The sequence below is a fragment of the Apteryx mantelli genome, chromosome 16 (assembly GCF_036417845.1).
Source record: "Apteryx mantelli isolate bAptMan1 chromosome 16, bAptMan1.hap1, whole genome shotgun sequence".
Lineage (NCBI taxonomy): Eukaryota > Metazoa > Chordata > Aves > Apterygiformes > Apterygidae > Apteryx > Apteryx mantelli.
The window spans coordinates 18,708,793-18,728,922 of record NC_089993.1 but is presented as its reverse complement, the minus strand read 5'-3'; the positions used below and the strand labels follow the sequence as shown (position 1 = coordinate 18,728,922).

At 44.3% G+C, this 20,130-nt stretch overlaps 2 protein-coding genes across 3 annotated transcripts in view; one reads left to right on the top strand and one right to left on the bottom strand.

Moving 5' to 3' along the window:
* Nucleotides 1-334: 334 nt before the first annotated feature.
* DRC3 (dynein regulatory complex subunit 3) lies at nt 335-16,552 on the bottom strand. Its single transcript, XM_013943371.2, has 13 exons — nt 16,536-16,552; nt 14,846-15,019; nt 13,334-13,450; nt 11,619-11,785; nt 10,869-11,015; nt 9,600-9,719; nt 8,577-8,689; nt 7,119-7,293; nt 4,523-4,654; nt 3,195-3,265; nt 2,400-2,523; nt 800-931; nt 335-613 (listed from the first exon to the last, which is right to left on the bottom strand). The coding sequence occupies exons 2-13, from the start codon at nt 15,000-15,002 to the stop codon at nt 500-502; spliced, it is 1,569 nt and encodes a 522-aa protein (XP_013798825.2). The 5' UTR covers nt 15,003-15,019; nt 16,536-16,552; the 3' UTR covers nt 335-499.
* A 488-nt stretch (nt 16,553-17,040) lies between these two features.
* Nucleotides 17,041-20,130, top strand: part of TOM1L2 (target of myb1 like 2 membrane trafficking protein) — a 58,752-nt gene continuing 55,662 nt past the window's right edge. For both annotated transcript variants that reach the window (XR_010885787.1, XM_067306073.1), the window contains exon 1: nt 17,041-17,100. Coding sequence is in view for 1 of the 2 variants with exons in the window: in XM_067306073.1 (XP_067162174.1) it covers nt 17,049-17,100 (52 nt within the window). In the remaining variant the exon portion in view is untranslated. The remainder of the gene's footprint in view (nt 17,101-20,130) is intronic.

Here is a 20,130-nt window from a genome sequence, read left to right as displayed (position 1 = left end):
CAAGAGGCGGAGAGAAGACAAGGCTCCCAGGTGCACAGAGCCCCAGCCAGCTTCTGCTTGCTGAGCTGGAAACCTGCCGTTATTTTGGGGGTGGTTTGATGGAGAGCACTTTTCTCCCAGGCTGCTGCCACGTGCCTGTGGCTCACAGGTTCCTGCCGCTATGCTTGCAGGTACTAAACCTTTCAGGCATGATGTGCTGCAATGATTTGGTTCGATCAGCTCACAGCCAATCCATAACCCCTTGTGACCAGGTCTGAGCTCTCTAAATGGGCTTCATGCCAATGATGTGATGGAAGAGACAAGGTTTCAGATGCTTTTCCAGAGTCAATAAGCATCTTTTATTTGCAGTTTCTGCTGGGATGGAGGAAGGAGCGTGCCTTTGGCCTGAAATGTCCCAGACAGTTCAGGTATAGAGAGGTAACTGCCCCTGTGGGTATTCCGCTGCTGGGGGCTGTCCTGTGTGCACCGCAGGAAGGCACCTGCCCAGCCCTTGGCATACCTATTCTGGCGGCTTCAGGGTCTCCGTATTCTCCAGCTCCTCTTGGAGATGGTCAATGTACTGAATGATCTCTTTGACACGGTTGCGGTTTCTGTCAATCTCATTTTGGAGAGCCTGAACAGATTCAAACCAAGCCCTGAATCCATGGGCTTCTCAAGGTCACTTGCTGTAGCACACAGGGCCCCAGCAAAGGGGAGGGTGTTCTTTCCTAGCAGTGTCCTCACCGCTCAGACCAGACCTGGCACCCCCTGACCAGACCTGACTGCGCCCCATCCCCACAAGAGCAGGAGAGTCCCTTACCTTCTCCGTCACAGAGGCCTGCCAGCGATGTGCATTGCTGAGGATGTCACCTTCTCGGTTATCAATCTTCAATAGGTGGATGTCGTGGGACGCGTTGACTGCATTGACAATGGTGTTTTTGTCCACAAAAAGCTAGGAGGTAATGGGAGCAGATCAGGGGAGGGGGGGCAGGTGCGCAGCAAAGCAGCAGAGCTCAGAATTAGCAGTGCGGTAACTGCTCTGCTTGGGGGAAGAAAATAAGCCCTCTGTAGTATACTGACAAAGCCCTAGTCATTGGGATGAGCCCAGTGCTTTACCATTTGCAAGTATGTGCTCAGGCCTCACTACAGCTGTAAAGGAGTATTTTCCCTTGTACAAATGGGGAAACTGAGGCGGCACCCTTGCCCTCACCTGCCCGACAAGCTAGAGTAGGGAGCAAATGCCTGCTCCTGAGCGCTCTGCTGCCTCGCAGCACATGGCAGGCCCCTGCGGGCAGCTGTTGTTGAAGCAAGGCTGCATATGCTCGAGCATGCCTAGCCCAGCAGGTGCGGGAAGTGGAAAATCACACTTGGAAGGGTCTCTTGAACTGGTGGCACTGGCTGTAAATCTTCATTTTGGAGAGCCCCAGCTTCTAATAGAAGCAGCGACTTCCCCTGTGGTTTTAAATAGAGGGTGGCTTCACTAAACCGTAATGACTCTCCTCCTGCAGCCAAGTGCAGCTGTTGAACAAATGAAGATTGCTTCTCCATGGAAATGGACGGCAGTGAGGCAAAATGGGTGCACAGCAGCAGCACGTAACCACAGCCATCTGCACAGGCCATAAAGCAGGGAGCTCCCCCAGGGGGCTGAGGGGTCTGTTTTGTGTCTGTCAGCTTGTGGTTACCCAGAGTAATGGGGGGGCTGGAATAATCTGGACAGTGCAAAAACACAGCGAATGCAAAACTTAAGTCAATTAGCCACTAAATGAAAGAATAATGGAGGAAAAAAGGTCAGCAATGTTGCTGACTGGAGCACTGCAATGATCTTTGTGCTTTCTGAAGAGCTCCTGGGATTTTTAATATCACAGGCAAGACTGAGGCCTCAGTGGAAGGCCCCATTTGAAATGTCATGTCCTGTCTCCAGGACAGCTAATGGGCTGGGAGAGCTCTGGGGAGGGGTCCTGAAATCACTGAGGCAAACAGAGTCCTGGAGCAAGGGAGTCAGAGCAGCGTTCGGATTCTCCGGGGGTAGGCAGGGCCTTACAAAACCAGCTGTGAGCGCAGCAAAGAAATGCCTAAATGCCTGCTGGGTTGGGGCTGTCTGGAAATGAGCCAGAGAAGTGAGTTGTGCTGGAGGCAGGAGAGAGACTTGCTCAGCACCTCTCCTGGGCTGCTGCCACCAGCTCTTGCAGAGCCCAGGGAAACCTGCAGTGCAGTCATGCTCTGTCCTAGTCAGCAAAGATGCCCAGCAGCGCTGTAGTTCAGCCAGGCAGCTGGGGCCTTCTGGAAGGAAGTTAAACTCTGGCTTAGACATAGCTCTAGCTGTACTAAGTCACCCTGAAATTCTGTCCCTTCTGAGAAGGGGCTGTGGCCTCCTTTTCTTGCTCGCTCTCTTGCAGAGCTGAATTTTTTGGTGCCCTTACCATTCGAACGTTATCTGGCAAATCCTTATCAAGCTCATTCTTGGCAGATTTCTCCAGCGTGTTGATTGAGATCTCTAGCAGCTTTTCATGATGGTGGTTTTCCAGGTCTCGGCACTGGGCCATCGTACAGATGATTAAGGAAAAGGTTGACCACATTGTTCACTTTGAGATGAAACTTGACCTCCTGTAATTAAACACTGAGGCTCAGAAAGAGCAACATATTGCCTAAGAGACGACTGCTAACCCTAATGCAGGTGTGCAGAAAAGCACTCTGTTGCCTTGTGTCTCACTGCAGGCCTCCAGAGGCAACAGTCTGGCTGCTGCCAGACGCCATTTGGTGCCAGGATTTACTCTTTCTGCTCTTAATCTCAGCTCATGTGCATCAGGTCTCATCCTCACTGCCATATATTACTGCAGAACTGAGAGTGGGTCTAGGTTTGCAATGGAAACTGAGGGAGGCCTTCCAGGATATATGCTAAAGTCTGATTATGCCAATTATTTGCACCAGGCTAACAGATACGTATTATATATGTAAAATAACATTACCTGTCATGGAAACACTTTCTCATTCTCCATCTCACTTTGTTCCTGAACGCATCAGTGACTGCTGATCTAGGAAGCACACGGCACTTGTATAATTTTGCTAAGAAAAACATAGATGACATCTGGGAAAAGCCCTCTTCTGTTAATAAAAAAAACAATCCAATTCTATTCTGATGGCTCGGTTCTGGATTTAGAAGTGCAGTATACGTACCTTGCTCAGACATCCAGGCCAACATACTTTCAAAAGGATATATCCCTTGAACGTTTTCAATGAATGTTGATACTAGGACAGCAATGTTTCTTTCAAAATCCTTTATTAGTTCCTTAACAGAGGGAAAAAAAGGAAATGTTATAACAAACACTTGCATAAACATGGAAGGGAGTCTTGGAATAATCTAAAATCCATTTTAACTTGGATTCACTGTTATTAGCACAGAGTGTGAACTGCCTCAAGCATATAAGCTGTTTTGGAAGTGCTGCAAGAGTTTCTTTTCTGCATTGGTATGTGAAGGACAGAAAATCAGAATTGGTTTATTGGAAGGAAGTTGATTGAATGATACTTTCACCTGGCCTCTGGAGGAAGCCAGCTGATCACTTTTTACCCTCACATATAAAATGCACAGAGAATGCTGTATTTTTGCAAACTGCCATGCTGCAGTCTCCTTGCACACATGAAGAGCCTCTTGTCAGAAGTATAACAAATGCCCAGGCTTAGTGCAGCTTTTGTTTTAGTCCTTAGATACTAAACCTGCTGCTACCTATTACCTCTCTCAAGAATGGCTGACAGAGAATCTTTTAGGTTTTGCACTTAGCATCTCAATACAACAGTTCAAATACAGCCACCAGAACCCTGTAGGGCCTGCAGAAGGAAATGCTTCTGATCTTTCCATCAGTGATTGAAAATACATTAGGAGCAATTCAGCTAACATTAAAAAGCACAGTCCTGATGTAGTGAGGAATCCATTTTGAGCTCTTGCTCTCTGTCACACGCATTCACAAAAGTGGACTACTGCATTTGCTGAGGCTCTTAACAGATTCTTTAAAAAAAAAAAAAAAAAGTAAAGATGCTCATTAGCAGCCCTGCCCTAGTTTTTGAGGGAAAGTCTGGGGAGAGAAAAACAGCCATTATGCAAGCAAATGCAGTAAGCTGAGCAGGAACATGTGTAATCTTAGCAATTCATAGCAAAGATCAGCTTCAAAGAATTACACCTCTAGAATCCCAAATGAATACCCTACACTGTGCAGCAACTTCCATACCCAGACCTATAAAATGACTGAATGACCTCAAGTCCTTTTCTCTGAAGTCTAGGAAATCAACTAGGACAGATGTGAAGGAAATACTGCACTCAGCTCTGAGAAACAGAAATCTACTGCAATGTATCAATGTGCAGGGCCTGATTCTCACACAGATCGACCCTGAGCAGAGAAAGAATAAGGGAGAGAGAAAACATGAGCCTGCCTGGTAGAACTACATACCGTCCTAGTACCATGGGCTACTAAACCGAGGGGTGCAGCAACAGAAAAATGAATCCCGCTGCGTTCTGGATGTGAGGCTTAACAGGTATGCGTTTGAACCTTACCTCCAGCTGGTCAGCTGTCTGCATTTCCAAGGTCATGAGTGTTTCTGACAGCTGAAGTATGTCCTCATTGTACTCAGCCAGCTTAGACTCAGCGATATCGTAACTACTGACGTTCTGAATCTCATCCAGCGTCTAAACACAGAGATACATAAATTACTTATAGTTTGTGTTCAGCACTCCATTGCAATTTAATTAACTTGTTACATATGTGAGAAAAGTTCCTGCTGCTGATTAGCTGAACTGAAATGTGATGATTCAGTAAGTCTCTAGATTTACATACTGGGTAGTCAACTGTGCTGAGGTATGCTACAATGTTAACGATCCAATAGCAACGCAGGGAAAACTCTTCCTCATCCTCCAGTCAGCAAATGACTTTTCCCCCCATGCTTCCAACTTTGGCTCCCCTTTTGACACATTTCAAGGCAAAAAAATATTAGATTCTTGACATTGCTGGCCATGAAAAAGAGATTAACAATTACTTCTCTGAAAGAAATGCAGGTCTAAATCTTGATCCCCTTGAAGTGAAGGAGAATCTTGATTGACTTCCATAGGGTCAGGATTTAGTATTCTGCATATGGAATACCTATCACGTCCTGACTTCCTGTTACAGCAAGGATTTATTGCCCTTCAGAATTAAATATTGACGTCAGTTTTGTATCAGACAAGATTTATTATTTCTTGGATCAAAAAAATCCTCCTATGGTAAGCAATGTATTATTTTCAAGTATATTTAAAATAAGTTAATAACCAAATGTTAATAGGAGAAAAAATATATATGTTTTAAGATGTCTAATCCACTCTTTCTTAGAGGCAATGGAATGGGCTAAAAGAGAGAATTCTGACCAGAATCACTGCCAAGACTTGCATCTGAAAACAGACTAGATCACCCAAATTTTGCAGTGTTTAAAAGGGGGGGGGGGAGAGAGCAAAGTACTTTCCTTTCTAATTTAAAAAAGTTAGAGGGCCTTGAAAAACTCCCAAGCAATTCAAGCCACACCTCTGGGAGCAAAAACTTCAAAGTTCAAGGGCTGTAAGGCTTCTTTGCTCCTTAACCTTAGAGAGCAGAGCTATTTTACAAGTTAACCAAGCTTGTGTGAAAGGATTACAGATAGAGAAACACTAAGAACGGGTTACAAATTTCAGTCTGTCGGGACCTCTGCGCCCTTTGAACTCCTCCATCAATTTTAAATGACCAATCAGGAAATGCTATTAAAAGAAAGCCTTCAGTTTTGACACTAACCCCTCCATATTTATGTGAAAAGTGTCACACTGACCACGTGTCCTATTCTAGCAGCTCAATCCATAGCTGAGCCTGCAAGCCATCAAAGACAAACTGCCAACGTCTGACCTCTGCCATGTTTTTGCTGTGGATACACTGGGAATTCAAGTGCAAGATAACAGAATATGCATCTCAATCTTTATACTTTGCCTTCCGGTAAGGCTGGAAACTCATGTCCCAATTAGAGTTAATACAGTCAGTTTGCCAGCATGAGTCAGCAAGGTTCAAGGACCCGGGAACGGAATGACTCAGCAGGCTGCCAGCTTGTGACAAGGCACCTACATAAAAGTGACCTGGTTTTCAAAGAGAGCGAGCGCTCGTGACTCTGCCTCAGTTGTCAGGGACTTGTTCTGTTCAGCTGACAGTTTTACCAGGCTTTAGCCTCCCTTATTTTTCTGTGGAAACAAAATAATGATCCATCTATTATACATGGTTAGAAAGGGATCCAGCTAGAAGCCATGCCTTTAACAGCCACAATGGGTGACTGTAGTTGAGTCACAGCAGAATGAAAAATGATAGTCTCTGCTTAAAAAAAGACTAGAAATAGATTACAATAAGTTTACCTATTTTTTTCTGTTAAAATTCTTTGAGCTGTTGCTGTTGATAAAAAAACTGAAGGAAAACAACTTGCAAACAAACTGAACACTCTGCAATTTCCTCGCTTTTCTTCCCCCTTTTTCAGTGAAGGAAGTCCTGGTGGATGCCTCCAACAAAAAGAAAGGGAGTGGCATTAAAACCAAAGAATAGATTTTTTCTCTTGATTTCATTAAAAATTTCAAAAGTAAAAGAAAGGGTAAGCTTTTTCATTCTTGAAGACCAGTAAGTTTTCCAGAGGGCAGAAAAATGTCAATGAAAAGATGTTTGACCGCTTTTTTTTTTGTATACCTTGAAGAACTGCTACCTTTGTGGACAATGTGATAATGCTATGACATGTTAATTCTGTCCTATGCCAAATTAGCCAAATAGATAAAGACTATCAGTGTTAGCTGGTTGTAGTTCAACTAAAGGGTTGAAGACTCCATCTGCTGATATAATTTTAAGCCCCCAATTCCTTTCCTATGTGAACTACTCAAGCACTTTTAACATCACGTTGGTTAATGAAATTATATTAGCTAACATAACAATTGCTTAGTATAGGTTTATACTGTAAGAAACACGTAAACTGAGATCGGGAACCAAGTACTAACTCCTATTACAACAGTATAAATTCAGAATCATTATCCTAATTTTAATGAAGTTATGCCAGTGGTCAGAGAAATTAAAATCTGGCATACAATGTAGAGAGATCATGCATCAAACTAAGTTTAACAAAATTACCCTTTTGTTCCGATTTTCAAACTCCAGGATTATTTTTCTGCCTTGCTCTTGGTTGGCTGTTAATGCTTCATGAAGGCTCTCGTAGAAATCTGAGACTTCAGCTTCTCGTTTTTCATACTGTTTCAGACCATAGTTAAACAGGTTTTCACAAACTGAGACAAACTCTTTTCTGTATGTGACACCAGAGTCAAGGTATTTTGTTTGTTCAGTGGAGCAACATGCTACATTCCTCCTAGCTCTGCAAATTGGAGCAACAAGAGTTACAAGCTACTGTTATGTAAACTCTGAGGTTCTTGCCTGCAGCAGGGTGCCGAGTATTCTTCTGTCTGGCAGGACTGGGTCACCCCTTCGCATTTTATGCATAGGATTTTTCTGTCTTAAGGGTAGGAGAAAGCTGTGGCAACCTGAGGGGGAAAAGGCCTTGAGAAAAATGGAAATGTGTATACTTTTCCAACTCTTCTGACACAGCGGCAGAATGAAGCCTACAACCCTATCTGTCTTCACAAGTGTGAATACAGTGTCTGTGTAGTAAATAAAAACAGCTCTGGAGCCTACAGCCAGGGCACAGAATAAACTACTGGGTTGGTAACATCACAAAAATAACATCAATTTTTCTTCTGCTATTATCTTGGCAATAGAATTGTTTCTAGAGTCTATTGTAGTTAAGCTGTGATGCATTTTTCCCCAACAGTGTAATGCAATTTTAAGGAAGGTCAAGTTACTGGCCTTGACAATACTCTATTAATCTGAATGAGAAAAGAAAAAACAAAAGTGTCTGCTTTCTGATCCCTCGTGTAGGAGCAATGATCAGAAAAAAGCGCTGGCCTGAAAACTTCATGTTGCCAGCTCTGGCAGGTTGTGAGATATGTGACTCGTATCGTTCTGATTAGTCTGTTCCTATCTCCTACCACTTCAATTTCAGCATGATTTTAGCAACTGCGCTCTTGCAATCTAACCGACAGAGATTTATCTTATAGCTTATTTTAAAGTTTAAGTGGATTCCAGACTTAAAGAAAGTACAAAGCCTTTTTTCCTGAAGGGTCAGAAAAGAAGGCTACTAAAATTATGTCTGCCACAAGTGAAGAAAAAGAACACTGTAATTACCATGGTGAGAATTTAAAACGCTTGTATCTCGTGATTTGTTGGTGATAGAAGGGAGTGGTTATACAAACGGGATGTTTCAAGCTGGGTTGGCCAGCTTGCCAATGGTATAAACCATTTGTTTGTAGCCCTCATATTTCATGGGATATCAGGCCTTAAAACTGTCAGTGGTCTCACGGTCTTGCAGTGGTTTTTGGAACCATTCCAAAACTGAACACAGAAAGTCTCAGATCTTACATCAGTGTAGCTTTCAGTCCTGGACAAAAGCAACGGATGAAGAGCCCCTGTTGATGCACCTCCTTCTTAACTCGAGTCATTAGGTTTTAGCTCTAGGTCTTCTAAACCCAGGAAGGATATGCCTGCAGCAGGTCATCCACTCCAGGGAGGTAAGCCAGTTTGGCAGCTTCCGCATCCTCCTCATACATGCTCTCAAACAGGAAGGATCCATTCAGGTACTCAACAAATGCTGTCTTTGAAGAGAATCAAAAACAATATAAGTAAAATAAAGAGCGCCAACCTGCTGCCAATCCTTAGGATGTGTCTATACTAGAAGCACTTTACCCGCACGGAAACACTGGTGCACTGTACAAGTAAAGCTCTTCCATTCAGTCACAGTTATACTGACAAAATATTTATCCCAGATCATGAAAGCACCCTGCACTTTCAGTGGAAAACATCTTAGTTCACATGTGGCTTTGCTGTTGTAACTGTCTAGCCTAAGGATAGATTATACTGTTTAATCTAATATAAAACATTATCACATACAACCACATACCGCAACACTATTAAGCCTTTTAGATAAGGAGTCAGTGGACTTTGGAGAGGGTCAGAGGGAAGAACTGCAAGTCTCTTCCCTGTCACTTAACCTCCTCCCGCTCTTCAGCCGCTCTGGTCTTCTGGAGGCCTGGGACACAGAGCCAGACCATAACTGGTCTTGTTTTCAGTTCACAGGACTACAGTGATCTCTGAAAGCCCTGAAGAGTTTACTAATAAGTAATAAAAAGCATTAACTTAGTGTGAAGGAGAAAAAAAAGTCACTGCACCATGAAAACATTAACAGTTCCCTCAGACCTGTAATTTTCTTAATCTAATGTCAGGCTGATAAGAACCTCAAGTATGATTTACTATTTAGCTTCTCAGGGTCTATATGGGTAGCTTCACTGTTCAGCCAAAAGAATTATGTTCCTGCATGTCATGTGTATTCTACTGCAGTTCCTGTTTTCATTCAAAAGATGAGATTCAGAGATCACGGAGATTAATCCTAGCCTTAGTTTTAGCACAGTCAATGCTAACCTCTCATTAAATCTTCAGGCAGGTAAAAGAGGAGTCAATATCTGTTGCACTTCTTTCCCCTGGGACAACCAGCCAAGGAAAACATACCTCGTGGTACTCCAGTTCATTCTGCTTTGCCTGCTTTTCCTCCAGCTGAGCCAGAGCTTGGGCTTCCACCTGCTTCAGCGGTTCAGTAGAATACTGATACTTTAAAATTGCAGCTTCTCGCTGAGAAATATAAAGAAAGAAAATATTTTGATTAGGTTATCTAGCATTGCCGAATACATCTGGGCAAAGGCATTCAATCTTTCTGTAACATGCATCTGAATGACATCCACATCTCCACTTCTTTCTGTGCTTTGTATTAAACTGCCTATGATGTTTCTAATCCATTCCTCATCCCACTTTTTGTTGGCATATTACTCTGCCTCTGCATTCAATGCTTCTGAGCTGATTTGGATCCAGGAAACTTTTATCTTTCAACTTCCCTTTTTTTTTTTTTTTTTTTTTTTTTTTTTTTTTTAAGCAAGAGGCCCTGTTTTGACTTTTAGAATTTGAGCTCTGATTTGATCATCTAGTGGGTTTAATACATTTACTAGGGAGGAGATGGATCTTTTGAGGAGTGGATGGCAAGGTAGCAGCAGGGGCAAGAAACTAATTAGTTTTAAACTGAAGCTTGACAAATTTAAGTAGATGACTCTATGACATATTGTCTGCATGAGCAGGGACTGGACTCAATGACCTGAAGAGCCTTTCCAGTCCTCTGTTAAGAGTAATGTATATTCCAAATACAGCTCCTTTTCTGTGCTAAGTAAATTTCAAATTAATCATGTTCTTCAGTTATTAAAATTTTTTTTCTGTGTTCCTTTGAGGCTTGGGACCAAAAAGCAGCAACCTACCACTGCTGATGGACTGTTCTGTTCTCAGGAATCAGGAATGGGAAGCCCATTTGGATGGCCCCCGCTTGCCTGGATAACCTGTTGGTCAGCTACCGAAACAAGCAGGACCACCAAGCCTGTTTTCCCCTGGATTCCTGTCTCAAGACTGATCTCCTCCGAGATTCTCTGGTCTCTAAGAAGTCTTGCACTTGCACTGCAGCCTCTCTATGGCAACATTAACAAGGCCTCTCTCCCACACTCAGGCGCCGATTTTCACAAAACCTGTGAGAATATAATACCTTTGACACCTCTACCTCTGTCAGATTTGATATAAATTGGCCCACAAGTTCAGAGCTATAAACACCGCATGATTCCATAAGCCTAATTTCTTCAGGGAACCAGACTTGAATGCTAGAATATTGCCGGCATACCAACAAAGCAAATGCTCTGTAAGATGCTGGTACCCAGTTTCACAGGAAGAGAAAGCAGAATTACTTACCATGGTGTCACTCACAAGCTTGAAGTCCAAGTACACCAGCTCTGGAAGGTGAGCGACAGTAAATGGTGCATACTGCTCATTGTCACAGAGAGGGTTTCCCTTGAGATTCAGTGTGCGTAAGTTTTTAAACCTCCTGAGATAGATCACCTGTGCCAAGGCGAAAGAGGTGCTGTACTTCAGAGTGTCGTGGAAACATACAGCTTTGAAATTTGTTGCACTTATTACAACTATGCTGCAATACATGTCCTGCTCAGCTACCAAGCATAGGCGACATTAAATTATGAGTTTTTAATGCTGTTGAATCGTTTTATTTGGGAAAGGAAATGCTTATAATTCACAACGTGGATATATAAATGATGGGTCCGGAGAGAAGGCCTTTAGCTGGGTGGTGGATAAGTCAGGGATCATAGACTAGTAAATTGCCCTCAGAAAACCCCAAATAAATCCTAGCCTCCACTCCCCCCTTTTCTGATAGCTACTTATTCCTTTTCCAACTCTCATGGAAACTGATAGGAATTTTGCCATGGATGGCAACAGTAACAAAGCCAGGTCTCCCACGAGTGAATAATCTAAAAGAGAAATAGCTGAAGTAAGCACTTCATACCTGGATAGCTTACCAAAAACATAACTCAGACTACAGGGGAAGTGAAATCCTAAGGAGAATTTTCTCCTCTAAGGAGGGGCTCGGATGTAGTGGCAAATGTTAAAGTATATTTGATATGGGACACTTGGAAAGACAGAGGCACTCACATCTTCTAAAGTGGCCAGGTTATTCTTTCCTATTGAAAAAATCTGTAGGTCTTGTAATGCGTCCATGTGTTCAATTTTAGATATTCTGTTATTGTAGAGGCTCAGGTCCTGCAGTTTAACAAGCGTATCCAGGCCCTCAATTACTTCAATATTGTTGAAGGACAAATCTGTGGAAGAATTTAGAAATCAAGTGTTTTACAAGCACAAAGTTAAATTATCTGTAGCAGAACATCCTGACTCAGACCCTGCATTTAGCCTGGCTCTTGATTTTAGAATTTATATGGAGTACTTTCCTCAGGGGTTTTCAGTGTCCCACAGAAAAGGCTCAGCATGAAATCATCATTCTTTGGGTCAGGAAGCAATGAGGCAATCTCCTGCTTACTACTGTCCATGCAACTTTTAACTTAGAGGAACTGTTGAAGTCAGTCTACGTGAGGAATACATACACAACCTGAAAGTGATTTCTACCTTATGGGGCAACCCAAAATACAAGAAAAGAGAAGAGGTGGTCCCCAAAGAGGGTATTTCTGTGATAAATCTGACCCTGCTTGCCTTGTTTCTTGCAGACTCTTGCCTGCCACACCAACGTCCCCCAGTATAACAATTCCCGCAGGACCAGCATATGCTAGTTCCAAGCTCACAACTGTCCTGTTGTCAATGGAGATACACAAAGGCATATACTCACTACAGCTATTTCACTTGTTAATATTCCCTCATCTTATTCTGCCAGAACATCTATCCTAACACCTCCATTCACCACGACTGAGGGCGGTATTTGCTCTCAGGCCAATATACTGGGTGATTTGGGAGCCCAAAGATGGCTGATGAGGTTACCAGCTGTCTGCATCACCCCAGTGCACAGACGGCTGAGACACGCATGCAGCTGATGCTGAACCACCACAGTCTCTAGGCAAACTGAAACTCATGAGTGTGCTTCAAAACACTCTGCTCCCACTGCAGTGATCAGCTGTTGATTCACAAGTGCATTAGTCATCTGTGCAGCGGGATGGTGCAGACACCTGGGGGCAAAGACGTTTCAAGATGTGCTTACAAACCAAAGCCCTACATGCTATTTGCAATGGTGACTTAAGATATATTTACACTGCAACCCAATAATGTGGCTGCAGTTCACAGAGAATGCTTTAAGCTGTGAATCTGTAGCCGCCAGGCCACAGACCTGCTCAGCATCAAAGCCTGCATCGCTGTATGACACTGCTGTTAGTACCCCAATTTATTAGTTGAAAGAAGTCACATAAGACTACAAAGATGGTCACTTCTTGGAATGGCAACAAAGAGAAGCCCTTAAGTGTGCAAGGGTAAAGGCACCATTGTCTTTCTGTGGGTTCTAGGCCTGCATTACCTCCGAAAACAGAATACGGGCTTCTAAATCACAGAGGAGTTTTTGTAAACATTTCTGAAAGTTACCTCTGAATATGAGTACAAACCCTAGAAACAACTAGGAATTCTTAGTTTGCTGTTCCTGCCACACCAAATATATTAAAACCAGTTTTTTAACATTGGAAGGGTTATTTTGCAGTTCTAATATTCATGCCTTTTGACATTTGACAGTCAAATGAGGAAACACACAGAGAGCTGACAGCCATCCTTGGGAAAGCTCCCATCAGTCATGTTTGAGAAGGAATACGACAACCTGGTTTTATTGCAGAATACTTTGCACCTGTAAAGGCATCCAACCTCATATGCCTATATCTCACCAAGCCATAGAAGGTGAACCAGACTCTCTAGAGCTTCTATCTTCTCAATGATGTTGTTGTCCAGCTGCAGTTTAGTCAGATTCTCAAACTGCCACAGATTATCAATCTGCAGGATATCTAAAGCCACAGGAAAAACAAAACAAAACAAAACGGCTTTTTACGTGAGGCAGGTTTCAGTTTAGTGCGCACACTTTCTTACACCAGCAAATATGCCAGTCTTACCTCCAAAATGATTTTCAGCAGACTATAGTAGCGCGTGATGACTGCCCTTAAGAGAGCTGAGAGGTCCACTGGCTGGCTGAAGATTTCAGCGAAGCAGCCAGGTTAACCTCAGCGTCCTGCACCAGCACACACTGCTAATCAGTGATGTCAATGAGCCACCGAGGCGGTGCTGACTACAGCACTGCAGTCAAGAGTGGCTTTATGAACCCACTACCGGGAGGCCTTGACATTCATTTTGCTTTCCAGCTCCAAGAGCGAGGTTTGGGATGAGACTCTGCTTTCCTCTGCATTTGCAGGCTCCCGGTGGCCAGCTACTGCTTTTGTAAGTTACTCTCCTGCTTCTGAGATTCTCATCACAGGAGAGCAGGTCGCGGACTCCTGTTTCTGTGAAGGCTGCAGTTTAGAGCTGATCAATATCACTGCATTTAGCTTTCTCCAGAAACTCAATCACAAGGGCAGGCTGTTAGGCATTACAGGAAAGCACTAGAACCAAGGTGACACAAAATACGAAACATTCTTGCCTCAATTTTCTTTATGCCGATGAATTCCCTGAAGATTTTGTTAGCTTCTATTGTTTAGTGAGCGCAGCACATAGCAAGGAACTGGATGCACTAAATACTCACACGGTGCCATGTTCCATATTTGCACACAAATGCATGCAGAATCAGGCAATAGTGTGTACTAAGAAGCTCAGAGGATACACGCATTTTACTGGAGCACACAATGAATAACCAAAAGCAGATTTTGTCCGTGAAATTACATACCCTAAAAATACTCAAATAGTGAGCCAAATATTCTTCTTTTCCATTTTTTTGAATGCAAGTTTATGACGGGTTTCATAGTAAGATGCAAGCTGGGCTAATGCTATGGATGGCCGGGGGAGGCCACTGAACTGGACTGTAATCACCATAAGCTACCAAAGAGCCCTCACGTAATGGCCAGTGATGGTCACCAAGAGCTTGGCCAGCATTTGATTTGTCCACATATAAAAGGGCCCAATAGGCCTGTGGCCTGTAGGTGTCACCACAATATAAATGTTAAATAAGAATAGTAGTGACAATAATAGCACAAAGTTAAGCAGCTTTAAAGTTACCAATCAGCAAAACCACTCAGCTCTCTCTACTGAAACTACTTCCTACAAGTATGGCTAAAAATGTAAGTCCAGTCCCTTACTACTCACATACCAAATCCAAGCTAATCATGATTACATAGTTGCCAGTTAGCCACTCAATGCTTAATTCTATTTCCCTCTAAAAAATAAACATATAATATATATATTCTGATACTCACTTCTAAAACTAAGCTGTAGCTCTGTGATGTCTTTAAAATTAAAACCTTCCCTTTTGGCAAGCTGCCCTGCATCATCTTGACTTTGCTCTTCCACAGCTTTCTGAACCATTTCTTCACTGATAACATTTGGCTCAATGATATTGTATAATTGACTCATTTTTAGACGATAAGTGCCTTAAAGGACAGAAAAGAAAAAAAAAATAAAACCACTGCCTGGCTACCATTTCCGACATTTATTGAAACAGCATAATAATTCCAAAGAAGTAAAAACACAGTTGGGTATTGAGAGAATCTAATACATCACAGCTGATATCAAAGAGATATTTGACTTTTATCACAAAGTCACTGATGCTATGCTAAGCGCAACCTTACAGGCAGGTAACCTTATCAGGCTACAACATGCAAACTTCACACCATATTTGAGAGTTTTCCATGAAGAATGTCAGGATTTGGCCAGATAAATAGAACAGCTAAAGGAGGCCCTGTGCCCTATAAACAACAATGAGTATTTTGTACAGAAACGTCCCTCACATGGCAGCCACTTGTTGCTGAAATCCATCTTTATGGAAATGGCATATTCAAGGCTCTGTGCGCCACATAAATCTAGTTTTATAAGGTAAGTTTACCATTACAGGAAGGTTTGATTTATAGAGTAAGAGACCATATATTTACAGCACATGAAAATTAGTAACAGCAGTTCACTAAATTTTAAACACCAATTTCATAATGAAAGTAAAAACAAATTTGGGAAAGGAGGAAAATTTATAAGCAATAGTAGTGATTTGCTAAAGACGACACTGAATACGGATCCAAAGTAAGGGCCATCTGAATGAGGCAGCGTACTTCAGTCAATATATAGCATTGCACACGTATATCTTCACTCTGACAACTGATTTGGGAAAGACACAATTCCTAACTCTCTGTCCTGGCTTTGTTATTTAAATATCCCTAATGTTTCCCTAGAGGCAATGAGGCAGCTTATCTTTCCGGAACTGCGCACAGACTCAGTATGAAGGACCTGAATCTTCAAACCTCCCACTTGCATGAGATGTCTGTAATCACGGAAAAAGTTTGGCTGATTTCTTTCCATAGGAACACAGGAATGAGAAATGCTTGAATTTAGATAATTTTATCCTCATCATGCTTTTAATTAACGAACCGACACTCTATATGGCCACGTTCAACACAGCCCAAGGAACAGCACGTCATGGATTTATTCATCCTTGACCTGCCAGACTTTTCACTTTCTTTTCCTTGCGTCTGTCTGTCATCTCTTTAGTTAATGCTAGTGCCACAGATCTAACCAAGTCTTCAAGCTCTGCAGCCTGCTGACGCTCTGCAGGGACACTCCAGGCGCTGTGGAAGCGAGAGCAGGGGACGCATCACCCAGACAAGGCACTGCTGCCCACCGCCAGCGTGAACCCAGGCCCGGGAAGCATCCCCACGTCCCCCAGCACCCCCGGGCTCTGCAGGGCCCAGGACGCTGTCCCTGACCCTCCCTGTCCGGGTGACACTAACCCAGGCGGGCCTCCTCCTTCCCCCTGAGAAGGGGGCTGCTGTGGCGGCCCAGAGAGACCCAGCCAGGCCCAGCCCTGGGCTCCAGGCCCCAAGACCCAGGCCCCCGACCCCCAGGCTCCTCGGCCTCCCCAGGGCCCCGGGCCCCCGGCCCCCTCCACCATCCCGCTCCCACCTGCGCCTCAGCCCCAGGCCTCCGAGCGGGCTGCTAAGGAAGCCCAGGCGCGTTGCTAAGCAAGGCCACGTGACAAGCTGAGCCGCCAATGGTCAGGGAGTGGGTGGGAAGGCTGGCTACCAATCAGAGCGCGAGAAAAGCGTGTCAGCCAATAAGAGCTGGCATCGTGCCTCTGGGGCGGGAGGAGGCTCTAATGATTGACGTGACGGATGCCCAATAGTCTCGGAGAACGGTTTGGAGGTTGCCCAATGGTGAGTGCCTATAGCAGTGTTCCTACTGTCGATCAACTGGAGGGCGTGGATCACCGAAGGGGCGGGCCCTTCACTTGACAGTGATGGACATGCTCTTTAACCTGTGAGACCACGGGGAGTCCAGGCGCGGCCCAATCGAATGCAAGGAGGCGGGCCTCGCTTGGCAAGACACGCTGCGGTTGGTGGGCGCGGGTGCCAGTCAGGGCGGGGTTGGGGGGGGGGGAGGGGGGGTCGCCGGGCCGCTGTTTGTTGTCATCCCAAGATGGAGTTTCTGCTGGGGAACCCGTTCAGCACCCCGGTGGGGCAGAGCCTCGGTAAGGCGGGCCGGGGACCGCTGGGGGCTCGGGGGGTTGTGGGGCGCCCTGAGAGTTCCTGGGGACTCTGGGGGTGGTGGGGGCCTGTGGGGGTTGGTGGGGATCGGTGCAGGTAGCGGGGGGGCTCGAGGCAGTGGGGATCTCTGGGGGTTAGTGGGGATCTCTGGAGGCGTTGGGCCTCTGTGGGGGTTAATGGGGGTCTCTAGAGGCAGTTGGGGGGGCTGGGGGGTTAATAGGGGATGCTGAAGGCAGTGGGGGGCTGTGGGGGTTATTGGGGGACTCTGCAGGCAGTGGAGGGTCTCTGAGCGTTAATGGGGGCCTCTGGGGGCAGTGGGACCTCTGTGGGGCTTAACAGGGGTCTCTGGAGGCAGTGGGACATCTGTGGGGTCAACAGGGGACTCTGGAGCTAGTGAGGGGTCTGTAGGGGTTAATGGGGATCTCTGGAGGCAGTGAGAGGCCTGTGGGTGTTAACAGGGGACTCTGGAGGTGGGGGGTTTCCAGAGGTAGGGCAGATATCTGGGGGTTAGTGGGGTCTGTGAAGGTAGTGGGAAACCCTCAGGATGGGTGGGTGCTCTAGGGCTTCATGAGCGTCCTTGGGGACTTAGGGTGTGTCTCTGGGGGTTAGTGGAGGGCTCTGTGGGTGACAGAGGGTTCTGGGGTTATCAGTTTTGGGGGCTAGCTGAGGGTTCTGGGCTTTGGGCAGGTTCTGGTTGCCATGAGGAAGGAGCTACTTCACTTCAAGATGGTTGATGGATGAAGGAAAGTTGTGTGCTTCCCCCAGCTCCTTTTCCTGCATACGAGTGCCTTGTTACAGAGTTATGTTGTTCAGCCTCTGCCACCTTGTTCCCAAAGTGTTGAAACCTCCAAGGACCTGTGCAAACATAGGGAAGGTGATGTGATTTAGAGATATAAGCACATGCTCAGTCTTCAGCCCCGAGCTTGAATTGTCATTTTGCTAATGAGTTGGTTACATTAGGCAGATTACTTTGAGTATATTGCCACTGTACAGTTAGCCAAACTCTTACTGGGTTGCTGTGTCTACTCACTCCCTCCTACACATACATTTATTCTCATCTGTGGCAAGTCTGGTTTCGGTCTGGGCTGTCACAGCTGGGGCCAGAGGAAAAAGCCCAGACTCTACTTTTGCAGAGGTTGATAAGTTGCCCCCAGCTGAGTGGGCTGTCATTCCCTCCCGCTTTCTGCTCTTAGGCCCCAAGAAATACAAGGTCTCCCATATTTCAATGGGAAAGAACAATAGTCTGGCTCAGGTTCCTGCAGCACAGGGGCCTTGGCACATGCTCCCAGAAGCCAAAGCGATGTTCAGTTGAACGCACTTGTACCAGTATCCCTCTCCAGTGAGAGATGCTCCATGCTCTTAAATTCTTTGTGCCTTGATTTGTTTCTTAAGGGAGAGTAATTCTAATGCCTTATTCAGGGGTTATATATAGCATAATCTATAGCTATGTGAAGTATAGTCTCTAGCTATTCTACATGAATTTATGGATTGACGGAAGACTTGTGTCTGTGGAAATTAAAGTGGAAAAATTTTGCAGAGCGTCTGGTCATGACCTCAAAACCCCAAAGTTTTTTTATAGTAGTTTTCTCACCCACACATGCAGAGACACCCCATTGTAGAACTAAAAGGCTCTTAAATGGGTACGTCTCACACTGTGCTTTGAAGATGGCTGGACTCTTGCTTTGTCAAGCTATATGGAGCATATGTATATCTTGCTGTTTTTCTTTAGCCATCTGGGGTGTTTATTTCTTTTGGTTAGGAAGAGAAGTGCTGAGAATTTCAGGATAATAACAAGAACTGTGAAAGTTAAACATGATTTTAAAGTGAATTTGCTTTGTTGTGTTTGGCCATCTGATAACATCTGCCAGGACAGCTGTCTGCTTTGCTGCTTGGACAAGGGATCTACAATAAGCACTGTTAGGGAAGGCAATAATTTCTAATCTATTTAATGTCAGATTCTTTTAGCGTCAGTAAGTGATTGAAAGGGGCCTCTTTAAGACATAATTATTGGGGGGTTTTAACAATAAAATCTGCTTTTCTAGCTTTCTGCCTTTCTAACTGGCAAGTTTAAAGATTTGCATAGGTCTTACATCCCCTTGTTCTCTTTGAAAGAGCAATAGCTGCCAACTTAAAGACTTCTAACACAAAGCTCTGAGGGAGCTACCTTCATCAGATATGGTTAGGTGTGTATGGGGGGCTTATAATGTGACTTCCCATAATGCAAAATTCAGTTGTGCTTTAAGAATGTTTTCCATACGGAGGGGAAGAGGTAGCTGCAGATTTTATTTTGGAGGAAAAATTTTGCTGCTTCTTATATCACTGCCAGTTATGCCTTTCTGAGACAACAGTAAAACAAAAGCATGCCTTGTTCTCAGACAGCGCTATTTGCTCAGTGTTTCCACAGTTTTTTTTTTTTTTCATTGAGCTTGTGGGATATAATTTTCACTTATGTTTCTCCTCATTCTTTAAAGGGAACTGAATAATTTCATATTTCTGTTTAAACATATTGTGTTGAACACAGTTGTGATGTTTTCAAGCAAGGCCTAACACTCACCATAAGGGAGAAGTGCAGAAAATTATGTAGGTCCATCAGCACACCAAGAATGCATGGTCTCTGCCAGGAAGTAGCAGTGGTTCACATAAAGATTTAATTAGGGCTAGACAATGTCTTCAGACAAATGCCAGGTCTGAAAGAAGAAAGATGTCAGAAAAGGTTTTGGGAAAGCTGAGAGTGATAATACAAGGGATTTTCTCTCTTCCTCCTTCTCTTCATCTGGATAATGTCTGAAGCTAGCAGGCTTTTTATGTTAACTCTTTTGCTTAATGTGGGAAAGTAATGCTAGGATGAGCTCAGAGGATTTGTAATGGAGATGGATAGAGTCTCTTGCATCTAAAGTGCCGGTTTAAATGGGAGCAAGGTTCCTCATGTGTGAAAGCTACCTGATTTTTTGGCAAGTGGCTTGTTTGGTAGCCTCTGTTTAGTTTCCAGTAGTCACATAACAGAAAATATAAAA